General features: G+C 35.7%; 1 protein-coding gene across 1 annotated transcript in view; it reads left to right on the plus strand.

Moving 5' to 3' along the window:
- Positions 1–19,397, plus strand: part of DNTT (DNA nucleotidylexotransferase) — a 92,902-nt gene extending 73,505 nt beyond the window's left edge. Inside the window, exon 11 of the mRNA XM_086752586.1 lies at positions 18,340–19,397. Coding sequence (XP_086608712.1) covers positions 18,340–18,426 — 87 coding nt within the window. The 3' untranslated portion in view covers positions 18,427–19,397. The remainder of the gene's footprint in view (positions 1–18,339) is intronic.
- Positions 19,398–19,604: the final 207 nt, after the last annotated feature.

Here is a 19,604-nt window from a genome sequence, read left to right on the forward strand (position 1 = left end):
GTGACTCTTAAAACTCCACAGGAACATAAATATGTTGGATTTTTTTTTTTCCGACTGTGTCCCTGAGTGTTATCTGAGGTTGCAGCTTGCAGTTCATAAATTCCAGACTGTTGTGGTCCTGTTCTTCCTCATGGCTTATACGTTTGAAGATCCAATTGAGATACCCAGTCTTTGTTATAAACAGCTGTAGATTTGCTGCAGTCTGGCTGGTTGAAGCTCTCTCTGTTCCGTCTGTTTCTCGGTGTGTAGTCACTGTATATAAAAGGTCCTTCATCAGCTTCCAAAAAATCTGACATACATAGTTACAACACTATGACTGTCACTGGTATTCTGAAGTGTTTACATTGATGATTGTGAAGATGGTTGTCCCATAAACTTCCATTGCCATTGAGGAAACAGCCTAGATAACCACTAGTGTTTAAAGGAATGGTTGAATGAGCAGGCTGAAAATAATGTGGTGTTTTATCAGTTTGATTCTTCAGGGTTGTGCACTCTCCAACCTCTAAACTTGGAAATGTCTTAAGTGCACAGCCAAATCACTCTGAAATTTATGCTAAAATTTTGCACATACTGCTGGTATTTTGGATCAACAGAGAAAATCAAGAACAGCTGTTAACGTATGTGGAGGGCATTTGTACACTGGAAATGATGTCTGGAGATGACCTACTCTATTTGTGCCTTTTCTTACTTTACAGTAGGTCTGTTCTTGCCTAGTACGTATGTATTTTCTTGTATCACTTTGTAACAGGGCATCACGTCAGGCTGGTAGACTGACGTGATTGCAGTCAGCCAAAGGACCGTGTACCAGACATATGTAACATTAGAGGGCATATTCAAACAAAATTCAGGTTTTCATGTTCTCTGAACATTTTCTGATCCCTTTTTTAATCCTGATTTGGCTTGTGAAAAGGCAGCAGGAGAAAGAATTTTGACATTTTGAACGAAGTGACAATTGTGTGAGCTGAAGAGAGCGTACACATTGTTGTAATATGGCCTGAGGAAGGAGGATGGTCCAGAGGTTTGACTATTAGCTTGCAGCTTGGGTCTCACTGTAGCCAAATTTTCTTTGTAGTTTCAAGCAGGTTATTTAACCTTCCTTGATCTCACTTCCTAACAGTAAATCCTAATTTCCACAGTACAAAGGTGCAGTAAGGATAAGTAGTTAACCACTATGGCAAAAACTGGTTCAGTTTAATGAAGGGCTTTGATGTCTCTGTGTTTTGCCTTTACCTATAAATAGGAGAAAGAGCAAATGTTTAATGAAGAATTTTGATAATTCAAAATTTGCTTGTTCTCTTAATCAGAGGGAAAGTGAAAATGTTGACACTTCTCTGCAAAGGGAAATGCCTTTTGAATCTCAGCTTTGGAAAGAATCCACAGATCAGACTGTTCCAAACCTCCAAAGCTCAGAAAGCTCTTGGGGCTGCAAGCTCTGAGGGATGTAGCTTGGCTGGCTGCTCCAGGCTCACGGAGCCAATAAGTTCTGGGGACTCTGGCTCTGATGTAATTAAAATGACTTATTTGAATGGAGGGTCCCAGTGCCTGTCAAGCAAGTTGCTGAGAAGATGGGCAAGCTGGCAGGAGCTCAAATAGGCTTAGATTTTTAAAAGTGCCTGGTAAACTAGATTTTTTTTTGAGATTGAGATTTCATTTTAGATTTTTTAGACTTGGATTTTTTTTTTTCAGGGCAATATTTTCATAATTACATCATTTTTATAGAAGACACAGGTTTAGGTGAGTAGGAAGATTCCAAGAAAACAAAATTCATTAGTGTTTTGCTGAATTGATCTGTTCACAAGGCAATGGAATATTATGTTTGTGTGACTATGCATGTGTTGAGTAGGAATATTGTTCCCTAGAACTGTCTTTTCTCTGGGAATCCTGGGATGCCACATCCTAGTCATTCTCAGCCAGCAGAATCCATATATCATATTTCTCTGCATAGACTGGTGTGAGGATGCCCCAAACTTAAGTACAGAACATGCTTCTGAAAGATATACTATGCAATGTAAAGCGCAGCCCTACCACTTACACCATGGATTAATTAGAGTTTCTAAAACACAGGATTTATCAACTTTTTTTTTACTGTTACTTACTGACTAAACTCCCTTAATTAAAAGTAAAACTAGTACCATTACCAAATACTTCAGAACCCATATTGTCAGAAAATAAGCTGCTTTTTAGTTGTTTTTACATTTTGCTAACTATTTGGAAACTATTCCTTGTAGCTACAATAAAGAAGAATGTTTAAAACTTCCTCACGGTACTTCACACAGTCTCAGCTGTAGTGGGATTCTCTGTTGCTCTTTTGTTTCATTCATGGTATATTCACTATTCTTTATGCCGTTTGCTGTTCAGCAGTTCCTCAGAGCCAAAGAACCTGGCAGAACTCTGCTGTATTCAGCATCTGAGCTGTAATCACTTTGTATTCCATAGAAGACTCTACATAAAACAAGAACTAGTTTCAACTGCTCCATGCCAGAATTTCTGAATGATGTATTTCCTCAAATTGTTATTTTTTGACCATGGGAGCAAGAATGTGGCAGGCTGAATGGGCAAGATGCATTAAGCTGCTGCAGGCATTTTTCTCTATTTCTTTTTTTTTTTTTGTGGCAGGAGATTTCTAGGGATGGCATGTGGAACAGCTTCATGGCTGGAACATGGCCATGTAAAAGTGTTTCTTGTCTGCACATTTACCACACCACTACCCAGTGGAGATCCTCAAGCTGGTTGAGGGATCTGAGGGTTGGATTTGTCTTGTAGATTTAGATTTTTATCTTATCTAAACCCATATGTCTTCACAGTAACATTCCAGAAAATCACTTTTAAGTCCAACTTTATGCAGTTCAAAATGAAATGATTTAAATAATTAGCATTGCTTTTTTTTTTTTTTTTCGTAAAAGAGTAGCTGGGGTTCCTAGGGTATAATAGATTTATTAATTATTAGCATATGAATGTTCTTGCACTAACATTGTAGGTTGTTGGGGTTTTTTTGTAAAAGGAGGATCACAAGCTCAGAGTAATTTTGAAGAGTCATTGGAGCAGAAAGCAGTTATTAGCTTTATGTCCTATGAAAATTTAAGATGGGAAATAGCTGCCTTAATGTTTTCTTTTGTCAAAGAAATATTGGAAAAAATATGACACTCTAGGCAGAAGATTGTGTATGATTGATGACAATTTTACATTTAAAAACCATTGTGTGAATTTGAATGGCATTTAATGTTATTTAGTTGTTAAATAGCAAGAGAGGCAGTTTATATAACTGCTCTGAATAGCGGATTCACAAGATGCTCTGGAAACTTCAGAATGGGTCCCAGCTTTGCAAAACAGTAAGTGCTGTACAGTTACAATGAATATAATAAAACTCTGTGCTCCCAACTTTTCTTTTGAGAGAATATTGTTTTCCCAAGGAAAGCAAATATGAGCATGAAAGGTGAAATTTATCCTGGGATTTCTTCCACACTGCGAAGGTCACTATTGCACAGTCTCTAATCACTTGCCTGCAGAAATTAGGAAAATTTCTATTTAGGAAAATCCTTAACCAACTCTTCAGGTAGGGCTTGCCTTGTCTGTCTTTGCGTATAGTATCTGTAAAGCCAAATGAAGGTGTGATTGCAGCCCAGGTAAATGATTATTATATGACTGTAATGCTTTGATGAGCTGGCTTAAGGGTGTATGTAAGTTTGATGAGTTCTGCTACTACTGTCTTTTGCCCAAGTAGTTTCTTCACAGACAACCACAGTGTTTGCAGCAGGCAGCCCATCCAGTCATGCCTGGTAACATACTTGAATTTCTAGCCTCCCCTGTGACATCAAATTTTTCTCTGGCTGAGTCTAAGTCTGTGTTGCTGGCATGTCACTCAGCCAGTAACTTTTATTTTGAAATATGTTTTACCTATGGTTGACCACGTGGTCAGAAACATTATGTTTGTGTGGTGGCTTGGCTGAGAGGATAGAAACAGCACTGAGGAAGCCGGACTGATTGCAGATGGCTGGGCTGTTACCTGCACTTCCCAGAACTTTGTCAACAGGTCTCCTAAGAAAAAGCCATCCTTTTTTACCAAGCATTGATGCTTCTCTGTCATTACCCAATACATTATTTCTCAAATAATGTATCACTGGGAAGAAGAGCTGTCTGTGATTATATACCCTCATTTTATTACATAGATGTGTGTAATATTTGCATGTGTTTAACTGCATATTCAGTAGCTGTAGTCTCAAAATCAGTTTTCTTACGTCATCTGAGAAAGTTTACTCCACACTACCTTTCACAGAAAAAAAAAGATGCCTGCAGAAGTTTACTTGCACAGTTAAAGAGATGTTTTTAATGATTCTTTAAAAACTGGATGTTTTAGTCTTATTTTGGCAGATGCTGCTAAAAAACTATGAGGTTATAACAGTGAGACAGTCAGCCTTGAGAACATCTTGATGAATTAAACATGCTGCAGCTGTGGTTTGCTTTAGATGTCTGCAGTAATGACTGGATTAAAGCTAAAGTAAACATAAAGATCCAGAGTTTATAACATTGATTTCCAGTGTGATCAGTTGTTCACACGATCATTACTACAATTAGACACTGAGTCATTGTAAACAGATGCGAATACTTTCATTTATGTTCCAATTCTTCTTGCTCTCTCTCAGGAAAGTGGAAATTGCATATGTGATTTGGGGGATTTGTTCTTTTTGCACCTGGTCTATTTTTAAAAATTAAGAATTAAAATAATTACTTTTCTTACCTCTTGGTAAATTAAAAAATGATTATGCGTTTTCTTCCGAAGTGTACTTTTCCCCAGTGTTTTCTTAGCAGTTTAAATCTTACATATAGCATATGGTAGTTTATTTTTACAAAGTCTGCATATAATTCCTGTATATATTTAGTGAAATAAAATGCCTTTGTAATAGCAAGCTGTACATCTAACACAAAGATAAATGTACCTAATTGTGTTTGCCTTTGCTCGGTGTGTTTTCTGAACAGTTTAGCGAAACCTTTATTGCTAATGAAAAGAGAGAGCTCTCAAAATGCATAAATAGGTGCAGAATAAAAATATTTTCACTATACTTTTAAAAAATTTTCATTTCTAGGGCAGTATGGAGCCAAGCATTTTCAAGTGTTTTAATTAAATTATTCAATCAGTATGATTGGGTAAGTTATTGAATGTGGGGCAGGTAACATAGTCCCAGATTTTCTGTTAAAAGAAAAAAGAAAAATCAGTTGAGAAGAAGGCAGGTAGAGAGAAAGCTGGAAAAGGAAAGAGCCAGGAATCAGAGAGGAAAATGGGGTGTGAAGTGGGAGTGAGAATGGGAAGTCTGTGATCGATGTACAGATTTGATAAGGAAGTGCAGAGTGGCTGGACAAAGTGATGGGGAACGGAAAGGGTATATTTGGTTAGCAGCCGCATTGTGGAAAAGGATCTGGGCTGGTTGAAGAGACTTAGCTGAAAAGGGGCACAGAAAAAGAGTGGCTGGGGAAAGATATGAGTGGAATTTTGATGGACTAAAAAATAAACTAAATTAATCAGGCTAATTCTCTAAGCTGGCAACAAGAAATAGGTAAATTTTCAATTGCCCCAAATAACTGAGTAAACTATGTTTTTCTCACTTTACTCTGGAAACACCATGAGTGGAGCCTGCAGTTACATTAGAAAGTTGAGGGGAGAGATCAAGACTACAACTTAATATAGGGAAGTAGGGAAGAGAGGGAGGTAGAACAGAGACAGATGGCAAAAGCTCCACTTGCTAAGAACGATCGATCACACATTGGCCTGCAACCCAAGATTGTCATCAGTGCTGTCAGCAAATATTTGTTAGCCCTGTGGCACAGTATATTTCCTGCCTAGTGAATGAAGCCGAAATATGTTACAGAAATTGAAGGAAGCAGTATTTCTCTAAAGAAGAAGTCGTCTCTGTGCAGATACATAGGAAAACTGAATTTAGGTTAAAATACAATCAACCACATCCTGGCATTTCTTAAATTGCAGGTCTTTGATTTTGCAGTCTCAATAATCTTCTTTTGAAGGAATTTGTTTATAATAATCTTCTATGAATTATACTGAACTATGTTTCATAAAATCCAAGATTGTGCATTTTTCTTGTTTCATTCATTCATGTGAAGCTTTATAAAGAAAAATACAATAAGCAAACTTAACAGTATTTGACAAGCTGCTGCAATTAACATAGACTTAAATCAGAAATATAGTTAAAGTGGAGAAGGAAGTAATCCCTGTTAATACTATTTTTAAGGACTTTGTGATAGGACACAGACTGTAAGAGCACTACAGGGGCCAATAAGTTTTTGTTCTCTTTTAGTTTACAACAATGTGCTATTTAACGTGTTAAAATTTTTGCCTGGGTTGTCAGATAGGAAGTTTCAAGTTCCTCTTCACTTTGCATGCCCAAAGCTGAAAACATATTCTTGCAGTCTGCATGGTAATGTATTATACCTCTTATTTATTGTGGAATGTTTTTAATTATTAAAATTGTAATGGAAGATTGGATGCATAACTATGTAGTGTTTTGCAACAAAGTAACCACACATCTGTTATTTTAAACAGAGAATAGTTCCATTTTCTGCACAGCATGGTCATGTCTACAAACTAAATTTTAGCAAATAAAGTGCTTGTTCAGTTAAGACAACAGATAATATTAATGTGTTCTAATATTTTATTTTTCAAAGTGTCAGCTCTTCAGCAGTGGTTGAAACTTATTGAAATGTACTCAGTTCCTTTGAACAGTACAGGCAGTAAATGTTGAAAAATAGCTGGCTAGACAGGTAGAAAAATAAACTCGATCTTTCTGAAGATCTTTCTCTTTCATCAAAGCTATTTGGAGTAAGTTCTTCGCATGTAGAAAGCCTGAAGACATTCTGTTACTCCATGTTATGAAACAGTTAATTGAGAATATACTAACCATTAGCCTGATTATTCTTTTTTACTCAATGAATCTACGTTTTATTGTTCAGAAATTTGATATAAACAAATCTTTAACTAGAGTTAGAGAATAGTTGTAACAGAAATATTCAAGTGTAGTATTTCTGATTAAAAGCACAGGATGTGTCCAGTGGTAAAATGAAATGAGAATTTATGATTCTGGCTTCTATTGCCTTCAAACACTATTCATGCCCAGAATTATTAGAATAAATTCCACTGCAGTATTTTGCATCAATACCATTACACATCATTTTGCCTGAGGGTATTGAGTCAATTGGTAATGCTTGTAATACTGCTTTTTCAATCATGGTTTATTATAATGTCATTTCAAAGAGTAATTTTTTTTCTCTCTGATTTATTTGTCATCTTATTTGTAGCTGGATTAGGAACAGATTAGTTTTTATTTTAAAGCAGGCAGGGTGATATGAATATTACTAGAGAAAATACCAGTTAAATTACTGGTTAACTGGTTAAAATACCAGTTAAATACCAGAAAATTACATTTGGAGATAATATGATGTCAGAGGTACTTCAGGTTATTTCCTACTGAAAACTGTTATGATACCATGAAAGGGAAAATGCAGTGTCTACACAGTGCTGTGGAATGTTATTGAACTTGATAAATACTTCACATTTCTAGCACAATTCAGCATTTACATTCTATAATTATCATGAAATTGTTTGTATTTTTGATAGTCTCATTCATAAACATAGCATAAATATTTAGCAAAATGTCTAATTACCAGCAAAGCAAAAATCACCAACACTCAGTCTTAAAACAAAACCCCTCCAAACAAAAACAAGCAAGAAAAGGTAGGGAAAAACAAGGAAGGAAAACCACCTGAAATTTGTTAGTTGTATTGCTTAGGAAAATACTGGAAGATAGATGCTCAGTTATTATAGCAATCCACAAAATGTAAAAAGTATGTGTTGACCATAATGAAGAGAAATACTACTGAGAGTAAAACATACTAATGAGTGATTACTACAAAATTCCTTAGGACTTGGTTCTGTCATGTGTTTTTATCAAACGGTGTCTTATTCTGAGAATGTTGTCTCACTGACTAGTGATGGAATAAGATGCTGTCCCTCTGAGGCTGTCCAGCAGTATGAGTATCAGGACCATGGAGCAACTTCCTTTTTTTTTTTTTCCCCCAGAACTTTTTCAGAAGTTTCATGTTACTTTCTGACAGCATTCATAGTACACAAGATAGTAATTGAATACAATTTTTTGAAACCTCTTATATAATGACAGGATTATATGTATTTTTATCTTTTACTGCTTTACTTAGATTTGTTTTTTAACTTCACTTCCTCTATTCCCTCCCCTCCCTCTCCATAAAATAATTTAGCTCACTGTGAAAGTTACTGATTACAGTGATTCTTGTCAGTGCTTTTTCTGCCCTAATGAGTTAGACAATGATTTCAGAGAAGTAGCCATCATTTTATGGATTGATGTTACATGGTATTCCCATACTTTCATTGTAGATTGAAGGCACTGTACCACATATTGCTGAGTGTACTGCAGGAATTTATGGATCTTCTGTAACACTTTCTATATAGTTGCTTTACACAATTCTGGATCTGTAACTGGTATAAAATTGCAAAGCTATTTGCTACACTGAAGCTCTGAGCAGATTTATGTTTTCCACCAAAGATGTGCAACATTATTTCTTGTAAAGTTAACAGTAGCATAGAAAGGGAAAAGAAAATAACTGGTTTCCTGAACAGCATTTGCAAATCATGCTTTCATCTTGGTCATTACAAGTCAGTCAAGACAGAGTGGAGGTGCTTGCGATGCTGAAGGTAGGCTGCATGGCAGAACACGGCAGACTTGAATGGTAGATGGAAATTCTGGTGCAGGGGTTGCACCCTTTTATTGATGGCCATAAATACATGCATTGAGGTGCACATCTGGCTGTTGAAAGAAAATACAATCATAGACCCTGTGGGTAAACATTGGTATCACCAAATTCTGCTGTGGAAGTCAATAATTTTTAAGTTTTGATGGCAGCACTGGGTAGCTGTTAGTTATTGTAGTAAAAAACTCTATATAGTACCACATGTATTCCTTTTTGACATATAAAATAAAATCAAATCACAGCCTTCTGTCTTGGTTAGAGTGATGCTCTGTGACTCAAATTGTATGTGGAAAGGGGTAGAAAATAGCATGCAGCTACATACTCAGGGAAGATTTTAAATAAATATGCTTGAGAGGGGCTAGCTTTTGTTTACATCTTTTGCATTATTATAAATAATACTCATCAAGTAATGTTGCTTGTCTCTAAGTTAGTAAATTCAAATACAGACACAAGCATGTGGTAATAAACACAGCAAAATGTTTATTTGCTTTGAAATCTGTTCCTGTTTACTGCTGTAGAGAGTATTCATGCATTTTCTCGTGGGTTTTTCCAAACCTTGTGACTTAAACCTTTCAGAGCTATTACCTGGCCTGGTTAATGCACAAGCTCTGTCTACGAGAAATCACTCCAGAAAGTGATTGTGTTTGATAACAGAGAAGGTGGGAATATCATTTTGCAAGTAAACAAATTTTGAACAGGAAATGATTGATACACTTTAAGCTTGCAGCATCCTTCCTCGTGCTCCTTTGCAGCTGCCGTTTATCCTGAGTGACCTTGCAGGCACTACCCACACCTTCCTCTCAGAAACGCACTTTCTCAGAGGTTCAATAAAATAAAACAGAAACAGGTTTATATGTTTTTTTTTTTTATTTAATCTGCTGCAGGGCTTTATTAAGGCCCTAAGAAGTTTATCTAGACTACTGCTTTTCCCCCACCTTCTCTTTCCATAACTTTCTACTCCAGGCACCCTTTCATTCTTGCTTTTTGGCTGGATGCTGGTTGGAGTAAATTTATGTGGTTCTGTAAATTTTGGTTGGTGTAAAATATGCTGAGTAATTTTATTAGAGATTTTAGTCTGAGTTAACATCTACCTGAAGAAACAATTCAGAAATGTCTGAACTAAAATTCCACTGAAAATTTGTTCTCACTATTTTCTTCAGTTTTACCTCCCTCACTTGTTTTGTGTGTTGCACAGATTCTTTGTATGAAAATCCCGAACTGCAGAAGCTTATCAGCATGTTCAGTATTGTAACAAGCGTTAGCACAAGAGGCGCCATTAGGACATCATGTCAAGTCAATCATTCAGTAACACTGGCTTTTATCCTGGTTTTTTTTTTCCTTTTGCTAGTCTGTTACTGACATCCTCCCTTTTGTCCTTCTCTCTTCTTTATTTTTAGAAAATTTTATTAACTTCTCCATACCTATGATTCCAGGATAAACCTAATTGAAGTTGATGGGGAGCAAGAATATAATCAGCTCTAAGTGTTTATTTTGGAACTTGAAATAACTTAATTGTCAATAAATAAAGCATCCAACTAGTTGTGCCGTGGAGTGAGTTTGGATAATTTTTCATCAATTAGTCTGTATAATCGGATTACCTCTCTTCCGAGTGACCTTTCTGAGAGATGACATAAGTGCATAGCTGAAACAGAACATATGTTCTCCCTGTCTGTCTTGTCTTCTCTTGGGCTTTCCTGACTCAGTTTCTTTGACAGTGGTCCTCGTAGTTGTCACATCCAAGAATTCCTAGACATCTGCATTCAGCTCATTCAGCAGTTCACCTTGGAACTTGACTTTTTGTTTGAAAAATATACTTTCCTTGCCAGAGGTTGACTTTTCTGTGAACTCAGTGTTTTCAGGTTTTCTTTTGCTTGTGAGCGAATGGAGGTATTCAGGCTAGTGAGGCAGAATGTGCTTCCTAGGTGAAAAGCAGCAGTGAACTTGCATGATTTCATAAGGCTTGGTTGCTAAGGTTCGCCAGAAATCCATGGAGCTCACTGTAGTCTAATGAAAAAGCCGGTAACATGGAACTGTCTTTAGTTTTGCACTGAGAACTTACTTTTCTCTTCTTACTGAATTTGTGTACTGTCAGTCACAGGAACTAACATTTAACTCTCAAATATAGGAAGCAACTGAAATTATATTTGTATAAAACATTAGGTGTGTGCCTAAGGACTTTTAACTTCCAATTAACAAAACTCATGCAGCAGAATTGAATTATTAAATCATATGAACGTCTTCATATAAAATTGAGCCAGAAAGATGCATGCTTTTCTAATATAATAATTTTTTTTTGAAAAATTTTAACAGCTAACAACATGTTGTTTGCTTTCTGACCTCTTTGTTCCTTCTTTTTTTCTTACCTTTCAGGCAGATTTCATTTCTGTTTTTAAAGAATTTTTTACTGCAAGCCCCAAAAGTATTTTCCTTGCAATTCTGATAGTTAAATAAATGAAAATATTATTACTAGTTCAAGCTTTTGAATGTCTATTTCTTTTCTCCTCAGACTTTTTTTTTTGGGTTAGAAGAAGCTGCTTGAGGCTATTGTCACATATTACATTTAATAATCATATATCAAGAAACAGTTTTATGTACTGCTGCTACCTTTTTAGAAAAATTTCACCAATGGTTGTTTTAGCATTTACAGAAATTTTCCCATAAAAGTGACAGTTATTTGCATCTATTCCAACTTGTTTCTTTTATTTCTAATTACTGTTATTTCTAGCACTTTCACAGGTGATAAATAATTTAATGCTATACCCATTTATTGTCAGAATCTTGCTCTGAACTCAATGAAATATGAACATCGAGTAGAGAAGATAGCTGCAGTCAATCTAAGAATTGCAGGAAATGTTACCGAAAAAAGACTTCAATGTATTGTTTTGTGGACACATGATTGTGCAGACATTTTTGATGCAATGATCAGACTCCCTTGTTAGCTGAATATCTTCCTCGCATATGCAGGAGTTTAGGTCAATATAATCTGAAAATCATAGATCATAAAATAATGAAATACACACCAACATTGTAAAGTACACATTATAAAAGGCTAGTTTATTGAAAGTAGCATCTTTCTTAAAGTTTCTGCAGTACTGGTGCAACCTGTGTCCAGTGCTGATGCATCAACACTTATTCTAGCAAAAATGGCCCAGTGGCAAAGAACAGACAGAGTAATGCTCAGGTTGGGTAAAAATACGTGAATATTCCCCACTGCTAATCATGTGGAAAGTATTTGCTATTTAATAGTTTACTTATGTTTCTGCCTTCACAATTCTTTCTGTAAGCTCATTTTATTCATTTAATTAACAGCTATTTATACTTTTTTACAGGGTACAAATGTTATTTGAGCAAGAGATCAGAGAGGAAGGGAGTGTGAGCAGTTTAATAGCTTTGCACTTTTAGTGTAATAAGCTGTTTTACCATATTGTGCAAATTGTAGGTTTTTTGTATTACGATGCACTGTCACTGAATGCAGTGGCCTTTGATATCCAGAGAAGTGCTTTCAAATGTTGGAAGCAATGGAATAGCATAATCTCTGCATTAGTCCCAAGTATCTTTAATTAAAATCATTCATTGACTTTGCATAAGTGAGAACATGTGAAGATCTCACTAAAGTGACAAAAACATGTGTAAGATAAATTTAAGGTGCATTGTGGTATCTTTTATTAAGCAAGTCCTGTTGCTACCATCATTCATCTACAATTGACTTTACCCACAAAACTTATTTTTAGAACGGACTCTGTCCAAACACAATGAACAGTTAAGTTCCAGGTTTGCAAATGACAGTCTGTCCTCCTCTTTTTTGTTGTTCATTTATCATTGTCATTCTTACTGCCATTGTAATAATTCCAGACAAATAAAGTAATGGGACTTTAGTCTGCTTGATATTTAACATTCAGTATACTGCAAATACTACAACATTTGATGTGATCGTGTTTCAATTATATCTCCATTTTAATAATTCTTAAAAGGAAGGCAAATATTAAGGTAAACTGATGTGAATAGATGTCACATGTGAAACACTAATATAAAAACTAGTGAGAGAAGACCAAAATTAAATGAGAAAATGCCTAACTACCCTATGTAAGAGTTTGCCAATTTAAAGCATGCAACATCATCAGGAGACAAAGAGAAGGTTAGAATAAATGTGTATGTTAATGACATTCCCAGATACTGGTCTAGAAGCAAAGTTGTATCAAACAGTTTTGTAATTTGTTAACAAGATACTGTTGGCAATATTCTGTGTTATCCGCTCCCCCCCGCCCCTCCTTCACTTTATTTGATGAAACAGTATGTCAGAAGGAGTCCAAGACAGACCTTAATGATTATGGCCCTTCAGGGTCTTTTGCAAAAGGAGGAAGGGTGCTGCCTACAAAATGACATAGTTTTCCAAAGAATAATGAAATCCACTGAAGTGTGACTGCATTCTTTCTGAATTTCAGCTGTAGAGCAAATATAAGTCAGCACTCTGAAAAGAGTAGAAAAAATGGGAAATTCTTTGGTCTTTGAAAGGGCATAATTTTAGTATGACTTGTTCAAGAATAAATGCTCTAATAATGTATAAAGTAGAGTTGGGCCAATAATAATCTGGGAAACATCACAGTTAATTCCAGTTTTTCAGCTAATATGAAGCATAATAAGGGTTTAAAGAAATAAATGAATCAAGTTTCCACCACGTGTCTCATCTTCAGAACAGTGAGTTGCATGTTCTATGTTGTATGTTGCTTTCCAACAGATTCTGCTCGTTCAGAAGTGTTAAATCCCATTTCATCAATGATACTGTCTATGTGATTCTGCTGGCTTTTATTTTGAGTTACTTGTATTTAAACTAACTTCCCAAGTTCATCTTGAGATGGGTAAAATAGCAATGGAATGCCACGGTGACAGGCAGAGAGAGTTATTTATAGTATTACTCAATTATAATAGATTACTCAATTTAGTATTTTGTAACACAATATTATTACCAAGCTATTTGGTAATAAACAGTAGGATATGGGCTTACTTTGAATCTGATTAAATGTGTGCCTTTCAAGAGGGCTGAGTTAATATTGATAGCATGAGTAGACTTGCTCTCTATCACAAAGTTGGCAAAGCAGTTGCAGGCAGAGCAACAACTTCTATGTCTCTTGAGTGGGCAACCTCAGCAAAGTATTATTTTGTTCAAATCAGTGTCAGGAGGTGCATTCAACTTTTTCTGAATATTTAAATGACATATATACGAAATCAGTAAAATCTGTATTTGCCCCTGAAAAGAATCATGCGCTGTTGGCCAATGCTGATTTGTATAAATAAGACTAGAATTCTGTTTTATTGAGTAATGGTTTTGTTTTGCTGGCTTGATCGTATTAAAATGTGAGAAGGAAACCAACCGACAATAGTAGTATAACATCTGTTTGAACTTTGGCAGTGTTATTTAGGATATCATTAAGCAGTGCTAGGTCTGTGCCTTCACTCTCTGCTTTTCTTTCATCAAAAGCATTATTGATCATTAATGCCAAAATAAAAAACAAGAGGTAGCAGTTCACATAAGAAAACATTTGGATGGCAGCTGTTCTATGTTAGGTGTAGTTAATGGTCATGTTTGCAACCACAAATGTAATATTTACATCCGTTGAAATAACAGAATTGATTAAATGGAGTAAGAACAGTGATAGCAGCTGCTCCAGAGCATTGTTTTTTCCAAGTTTATTGATGTTGATTGGGCATGTCTTGAATCTGCTGAATATTAGTAAGAAGCTGAAAAAAAAATCACAACTAGGCAAGGAGTTCATAACTTCTCTTGAGCAAAAAAAAAAAAAAAAAGAAAAAAGGAAGAACAGCAGTGAATGCAATAATCAAATTTGCATCACTGTATAAGCTCTGCATAGATTGACAAAGAAGCAAAATCATAGGTTATGATGAACATTAATAACGCTTACATTGCTAAAGCAGTTGGCAGGTATCAGCTAGAGATTAATTTAGAAACATGGCTTGTAGCTACTGAGAGTGGTATTCAGCATCAGATACTTTGTATTAGAGATTTTCCCTGTCAAGCAAACGAAATGAGTTTTGCTTGCAAAGAAACATAAAGTGACAGAACAAAAGAAATAGGATGCAATTTGGGGTCCCAGAGATATGAAGAGCTTCTCTTAAATAGTATCTGTAACATCTGTCTACAAGTGTAAGATCTCTTTTCTTGTTTTACTTTTTTGCAGTAATGTACGTGTATGGATTGCCCTATTTTGTTCTTAATAATAGTAAGAGAAAAATCAAAACAAAACAAAAGCCCTAAAATCCTGTTCTCCCAGGACATGCTCTAGGAAAGCAATATCCCCAGTATTGTTACCTGATGGGCAGTTTTCACTCTCCTCTCTGCTTTTCTTTTATTCTGTTCAGTGTCTTGTTTTCTACCATTTTTCTAGTCCTGTCTATGTGAAAAAGGATAATTTTTGCCTGACCAGTGTTTTTCATAGGTTCCTTTTATTCCAGAATCTGACATTTGAACTTCCTAGGAAAAAAAAAGAATGTTATCCATCTATATTTTATAAGCAATCTTTGCTATTGCAGACACAACTTTGAACTGTCAGTTCATTACAGATATGTGATTGTTTTCAGCTTGTCGTGCTCCAGCAATACTCTGTAGTAGTCTGGGGCACTGTCCCAGAGTCTAAATATCCATATACTGACAACTTCATGGTGGAGGAGAAAATATCTTAGAAAAGAGACTGGTTTTACACTAGAGGTGTCAAAGCAAAAAGGCATACTATATTTGTCCTGATTTGATTTTTAAAAAATGACAATAAAATCCCTGAAGGAATGGGCAAAAATTATTCCATCAAATTTCTGATATGATGCATTTGAATATGAAAATGATTGCATATAAATGGAATTCATTATGGAAAAGTGAAAACAACTTAATATACCTTGTTAAGTAATTTTACTGTGCACTTTAGTAACAAATCTCTGATCCATATCACTGCCTGGAATTAATGCCTTTATAGTAGAGTTTAATACAATGTCCACTGACCTCAGTGGGAAAGACTTCAGTGGGTTTGGTTTGCATCTGTTGTAAAGTGCAATTGATACACTGCCATTCTGTAAATGCAAATCTGAGGAATATAAATGCCAAAAAAGTTAATATGATAAGCAAGTAGCTTCTGAGCATGGCAAGGCAATATTTGTGAAGGTTGCACTGTCCATATTGATATCGGATAGTAAAGAAACAGATACAATTTTAAAAGTTACTTTCTGATTTTTATTAATTACACAGAATACTTACATAATTTTATGTTGCCATAATTACCATTGACTCTAATTATTTGCCTGATTAAAGATGAACTGTCTCCAAATAAAATAGTGAAAATGTTTCATATTACTTCACTGTATAGCAATAATTTGCTAAGAAAGATAAATGACTTAGTAACTCTGGATATATTCAAGAGGATATCAGCCAGAACTGCTCTTAAATACCTACTTTGCTGTTTGGGAACTCTGGGAGAGCAGAATCGGAACCTTGTTTTCTGTCCTCCCAAGCTCAGGGGAACACTGATGGCCTCTGGCTCTATTCACTCAGGAGCTTCTAACCTCTACCATTCAATTCAGTCTTCATAACCTATCCAGCACAGTTAAACTGGCTTTCATTCTACTTTGTAGCATTGAAAAATAGCTGTTAGTAAAGCTGCCAGCTTGACTACTCTGGCTGTTGGAGCTGAACAGTGTCAGTGAAAGATGGGCCTTTTCTGTGGAGCTGGACTTAGGTTTCTGATTTAGTTGAATCTCTGATAAAGCTTGAGTCCAGCTGACAATTAGTGTTACATTTCACTTTAGAGGTTCAGTTATTCATTATGCCTTGGCAAAACTGTGGCTCCTAACAGGACTGAGATATGGATCAGGCACTGGAAAGAACGGGACTGATGGAGCATAACAATAAACCAATGGGTACCAACTCATGAAGTGAATTTTACTGATGATGCCTATGTATATTTCAGGGGCAGCATGAGGCTGCCCTGTGCTCAGCAGTTTTGCTTAGTCACTGATGCAGCAGCTTAGACAGTGTTACGTAGCGTTCACATGCTCTGGTGCCATAGAGCTTGGCCAAGCTGCATCCCCAAGTCTTTCCTGTGAGTGTTGATCATCTTCTCTGGTGACTGATGAGTCACAGAGGGGTTGAAAGGAGAAAGACTGAAGTGCCAGTAACCAAAAGCAGGATCTACTACTTCTTCCAGTAATCTACTTGCTGCTTTCTGAGTCCCTTATGTGATCTCAATGGGAGTAAGAGATAGGGAAGCACCATCCACATCAGTGAGTGAAGGAGAGCAAGAACAAGAGAACACAGAGGAAAAAGAAGGAAAAGTTGTGAATCTCTGGTGGGAGAAGTTGTTCCACCATACCATGAGTCTGCTGTGATCTAGTTATTGACTCCTGACCCATTCCCATGGGATACTCTGGACAGCATAGCCCTCCTGGAGGCAGCACTTCACAGCTGAGAAAACACAGGTGCTGGCACAAATGTGTCTAAGCTTTATGGTAGTCGGAGATTTTCCCAGCTAAGTGGAATTAATCAGTGGGTAGTTCTCTAGACAGCTTCTCCTCTTTCATGGTAGAAAGTAGATCTAGATGATTATGAAACCTTAACTCTGAAGTTTCGATGACAGTGGAGTTTGAGATCGTTCAGAGATGAACACTGACTGAGACTTAACTTCAAATAATTGAGGAATTACTGAAACATTAAGTATTCTTTTTCAATAGAAGTTGGTTCTTTCTTGCTTCCAAATTCCTCTAAACGGTGATGCTTCGCAGTTTTAATATTAATCTACTTTAGCAGCTTTTAAAATACATATAGTACTTTAGTGATTAAAGGAATGCATAAAGCTATATGCTTTACTATATTGGTTGTCTTAGGGGAGGTAGGGCTTGTGGGTGGTTCCTGTGCAAGAATAGTATCCTGTGTTATCAGAAATGCAGATATGAAAAAACAAAAGTGATTTTTACTGTAAAACATTTATTAGGAGTGTGTCTGTGTAAAAAAAAAAAAAAATTGCAGTTGTTGATCCATCATTTTCAGCTTGCTTTCTAGATGAATAATGTATCTTTTCAGATAAGCCTTCTGTAAGTATTAGAAATTTGTAAAGTGTTGTTTAATGCTTGGCTATAAATAATTAGTGTAACCACTGAATCAGCTTGAATGCATTTATAGAGAACGTTTAATATGTTAGTTTAAAAAACTGATTATTTTATTAAGAAAGTCAAGCTATTGACTCTCATTGAAGGGAAATGTAGGTTTTATATGAGTTCTAGTCCTAATACTTGTGCACAAAGTCTTGAAAAAGTAAATAAAAACAAAGAGTTGTAAACTAGTCATTAGAACTGAAAGCAGCAAGCAGCATTAGAATTATTTTTTAACTTGCTTTCACATTTCAAGGTCACCACACTGAAGAAGACAGTGTGTTATGTAGAGGATACAATGGGTAGAACTCTAAAAAATTGACTACTTCTAAACAGCAAAAAACATGAATTGAAATTTCCCTCTAACATCCTTATTGACTTCCTTTTTTTAAAAAAATTCTTTCACAGAGGATCTTTCTCAAAGCTGGAAGTGAGGAAGAAATCTTTGCACATCTTGGCTTGGATTATGTCGAACCATGGGAAAGGAATGCTTAAAACAATTTTCCAGTCTATATTCATCAGTTGACAGCACTGTTTCTTTCTGTGTATCTTGCAGTCTGATTTAGATATATATATATTTAATATATGTCTCTATGACAACTAAAAAAAATTAAAAATATATTCGTTAGAAGCCTTTATACATGCTGATGTTCCTAGAAAAGAAGAGTTTAAGTTCTTCTGAATCCTTTCCAGTCTTTTCTGGTTTAGTCTTTGAAGTTTCTACATGGGAGTGACAAAGTAGAGCTTGGTTTTGGAGGAAAACTTGAAAATGGTGAGATTTTTGACTGTGATAGGAATTCAACGTTCCTGTGAATAATACCTGCTTGTTACAATACTGTCAACTATGACAATACCTAAATAATACAAAATATTTTAGCTGAGTCCAAAAATTACTGAAATACATGCTTATCTTTAACTGAATTTCTTAAGTATTTTGCTGGGTCCCTATATAACATTGCTGCTGTGTATAAGGCTTAACGACCTAGGCAGTAATTGGTCTGGCAGTCTCAGCAAGTTAAGACTTCAGCTGTAAGATTTTTTCCAAGTGGGCCACCAGTCTACAAAAACAAGTTGAGAATACAGTGACACTTAAAAACATTTCACAGGAAAGTTTTGGAAAGTAAATGTGTAATACCTCAGTAGCAATCTTCATTTGTGGGGAAAAAAGTACTATAAATTTGGAGTACTGATTTGGACTAAAGAAGATTCAAGTGGTGAGGTGATGGTCCTCAATCAGGAATTTGAATTATAACCTGCATGAAAACAACAGCTTAAACTATCAGGCCCGTGTCTGCTCTAGGGTGAGAGCTTTTAATTGTCTGTGCTCAGTTTAGATAGCTGGAAATTTATTTGTTAGTAGATATATATGCATTGGAATGGAAGTTTACCTGAGCTGTTCAGCTGTTGGCTGCTCTAGAATGATATTCCCTCTTTTTGTTTAAAAATTAATCTTAGATATGAGAGACTTCCTGAAAAAAAAAAAGTAATCCTATGAGATATTTTAGTTTCAGAAAAATTCCAGGTAGTTTTTGTGACTGTAATGATTATGAAGACTTTGTAATACATTTATCCTTTAATGAACAAGGTCATTTAGTGCTTTTAGTACATGAAGTTACTTACTGATCATTCATTTGTCATTTGTAGAATAAAAGTGATTAAGAACACCGAGCCTG

Source organism: Chlamydotis macqueenii, chromosome 7 (genome assembly GCF_036417535.1).
Source record: "Chlamydotis macqueenii isolate bChlMac1 chromosome 7, bChlMac1.mat, whole genome shotgun sequence".
NCBI classification, from domain to species: Eukaryota; Metazoa; Chordata; class Aves; order Otidiformes; family Otididae; genus Chlamydotis; species Chlamydotis macqueenii.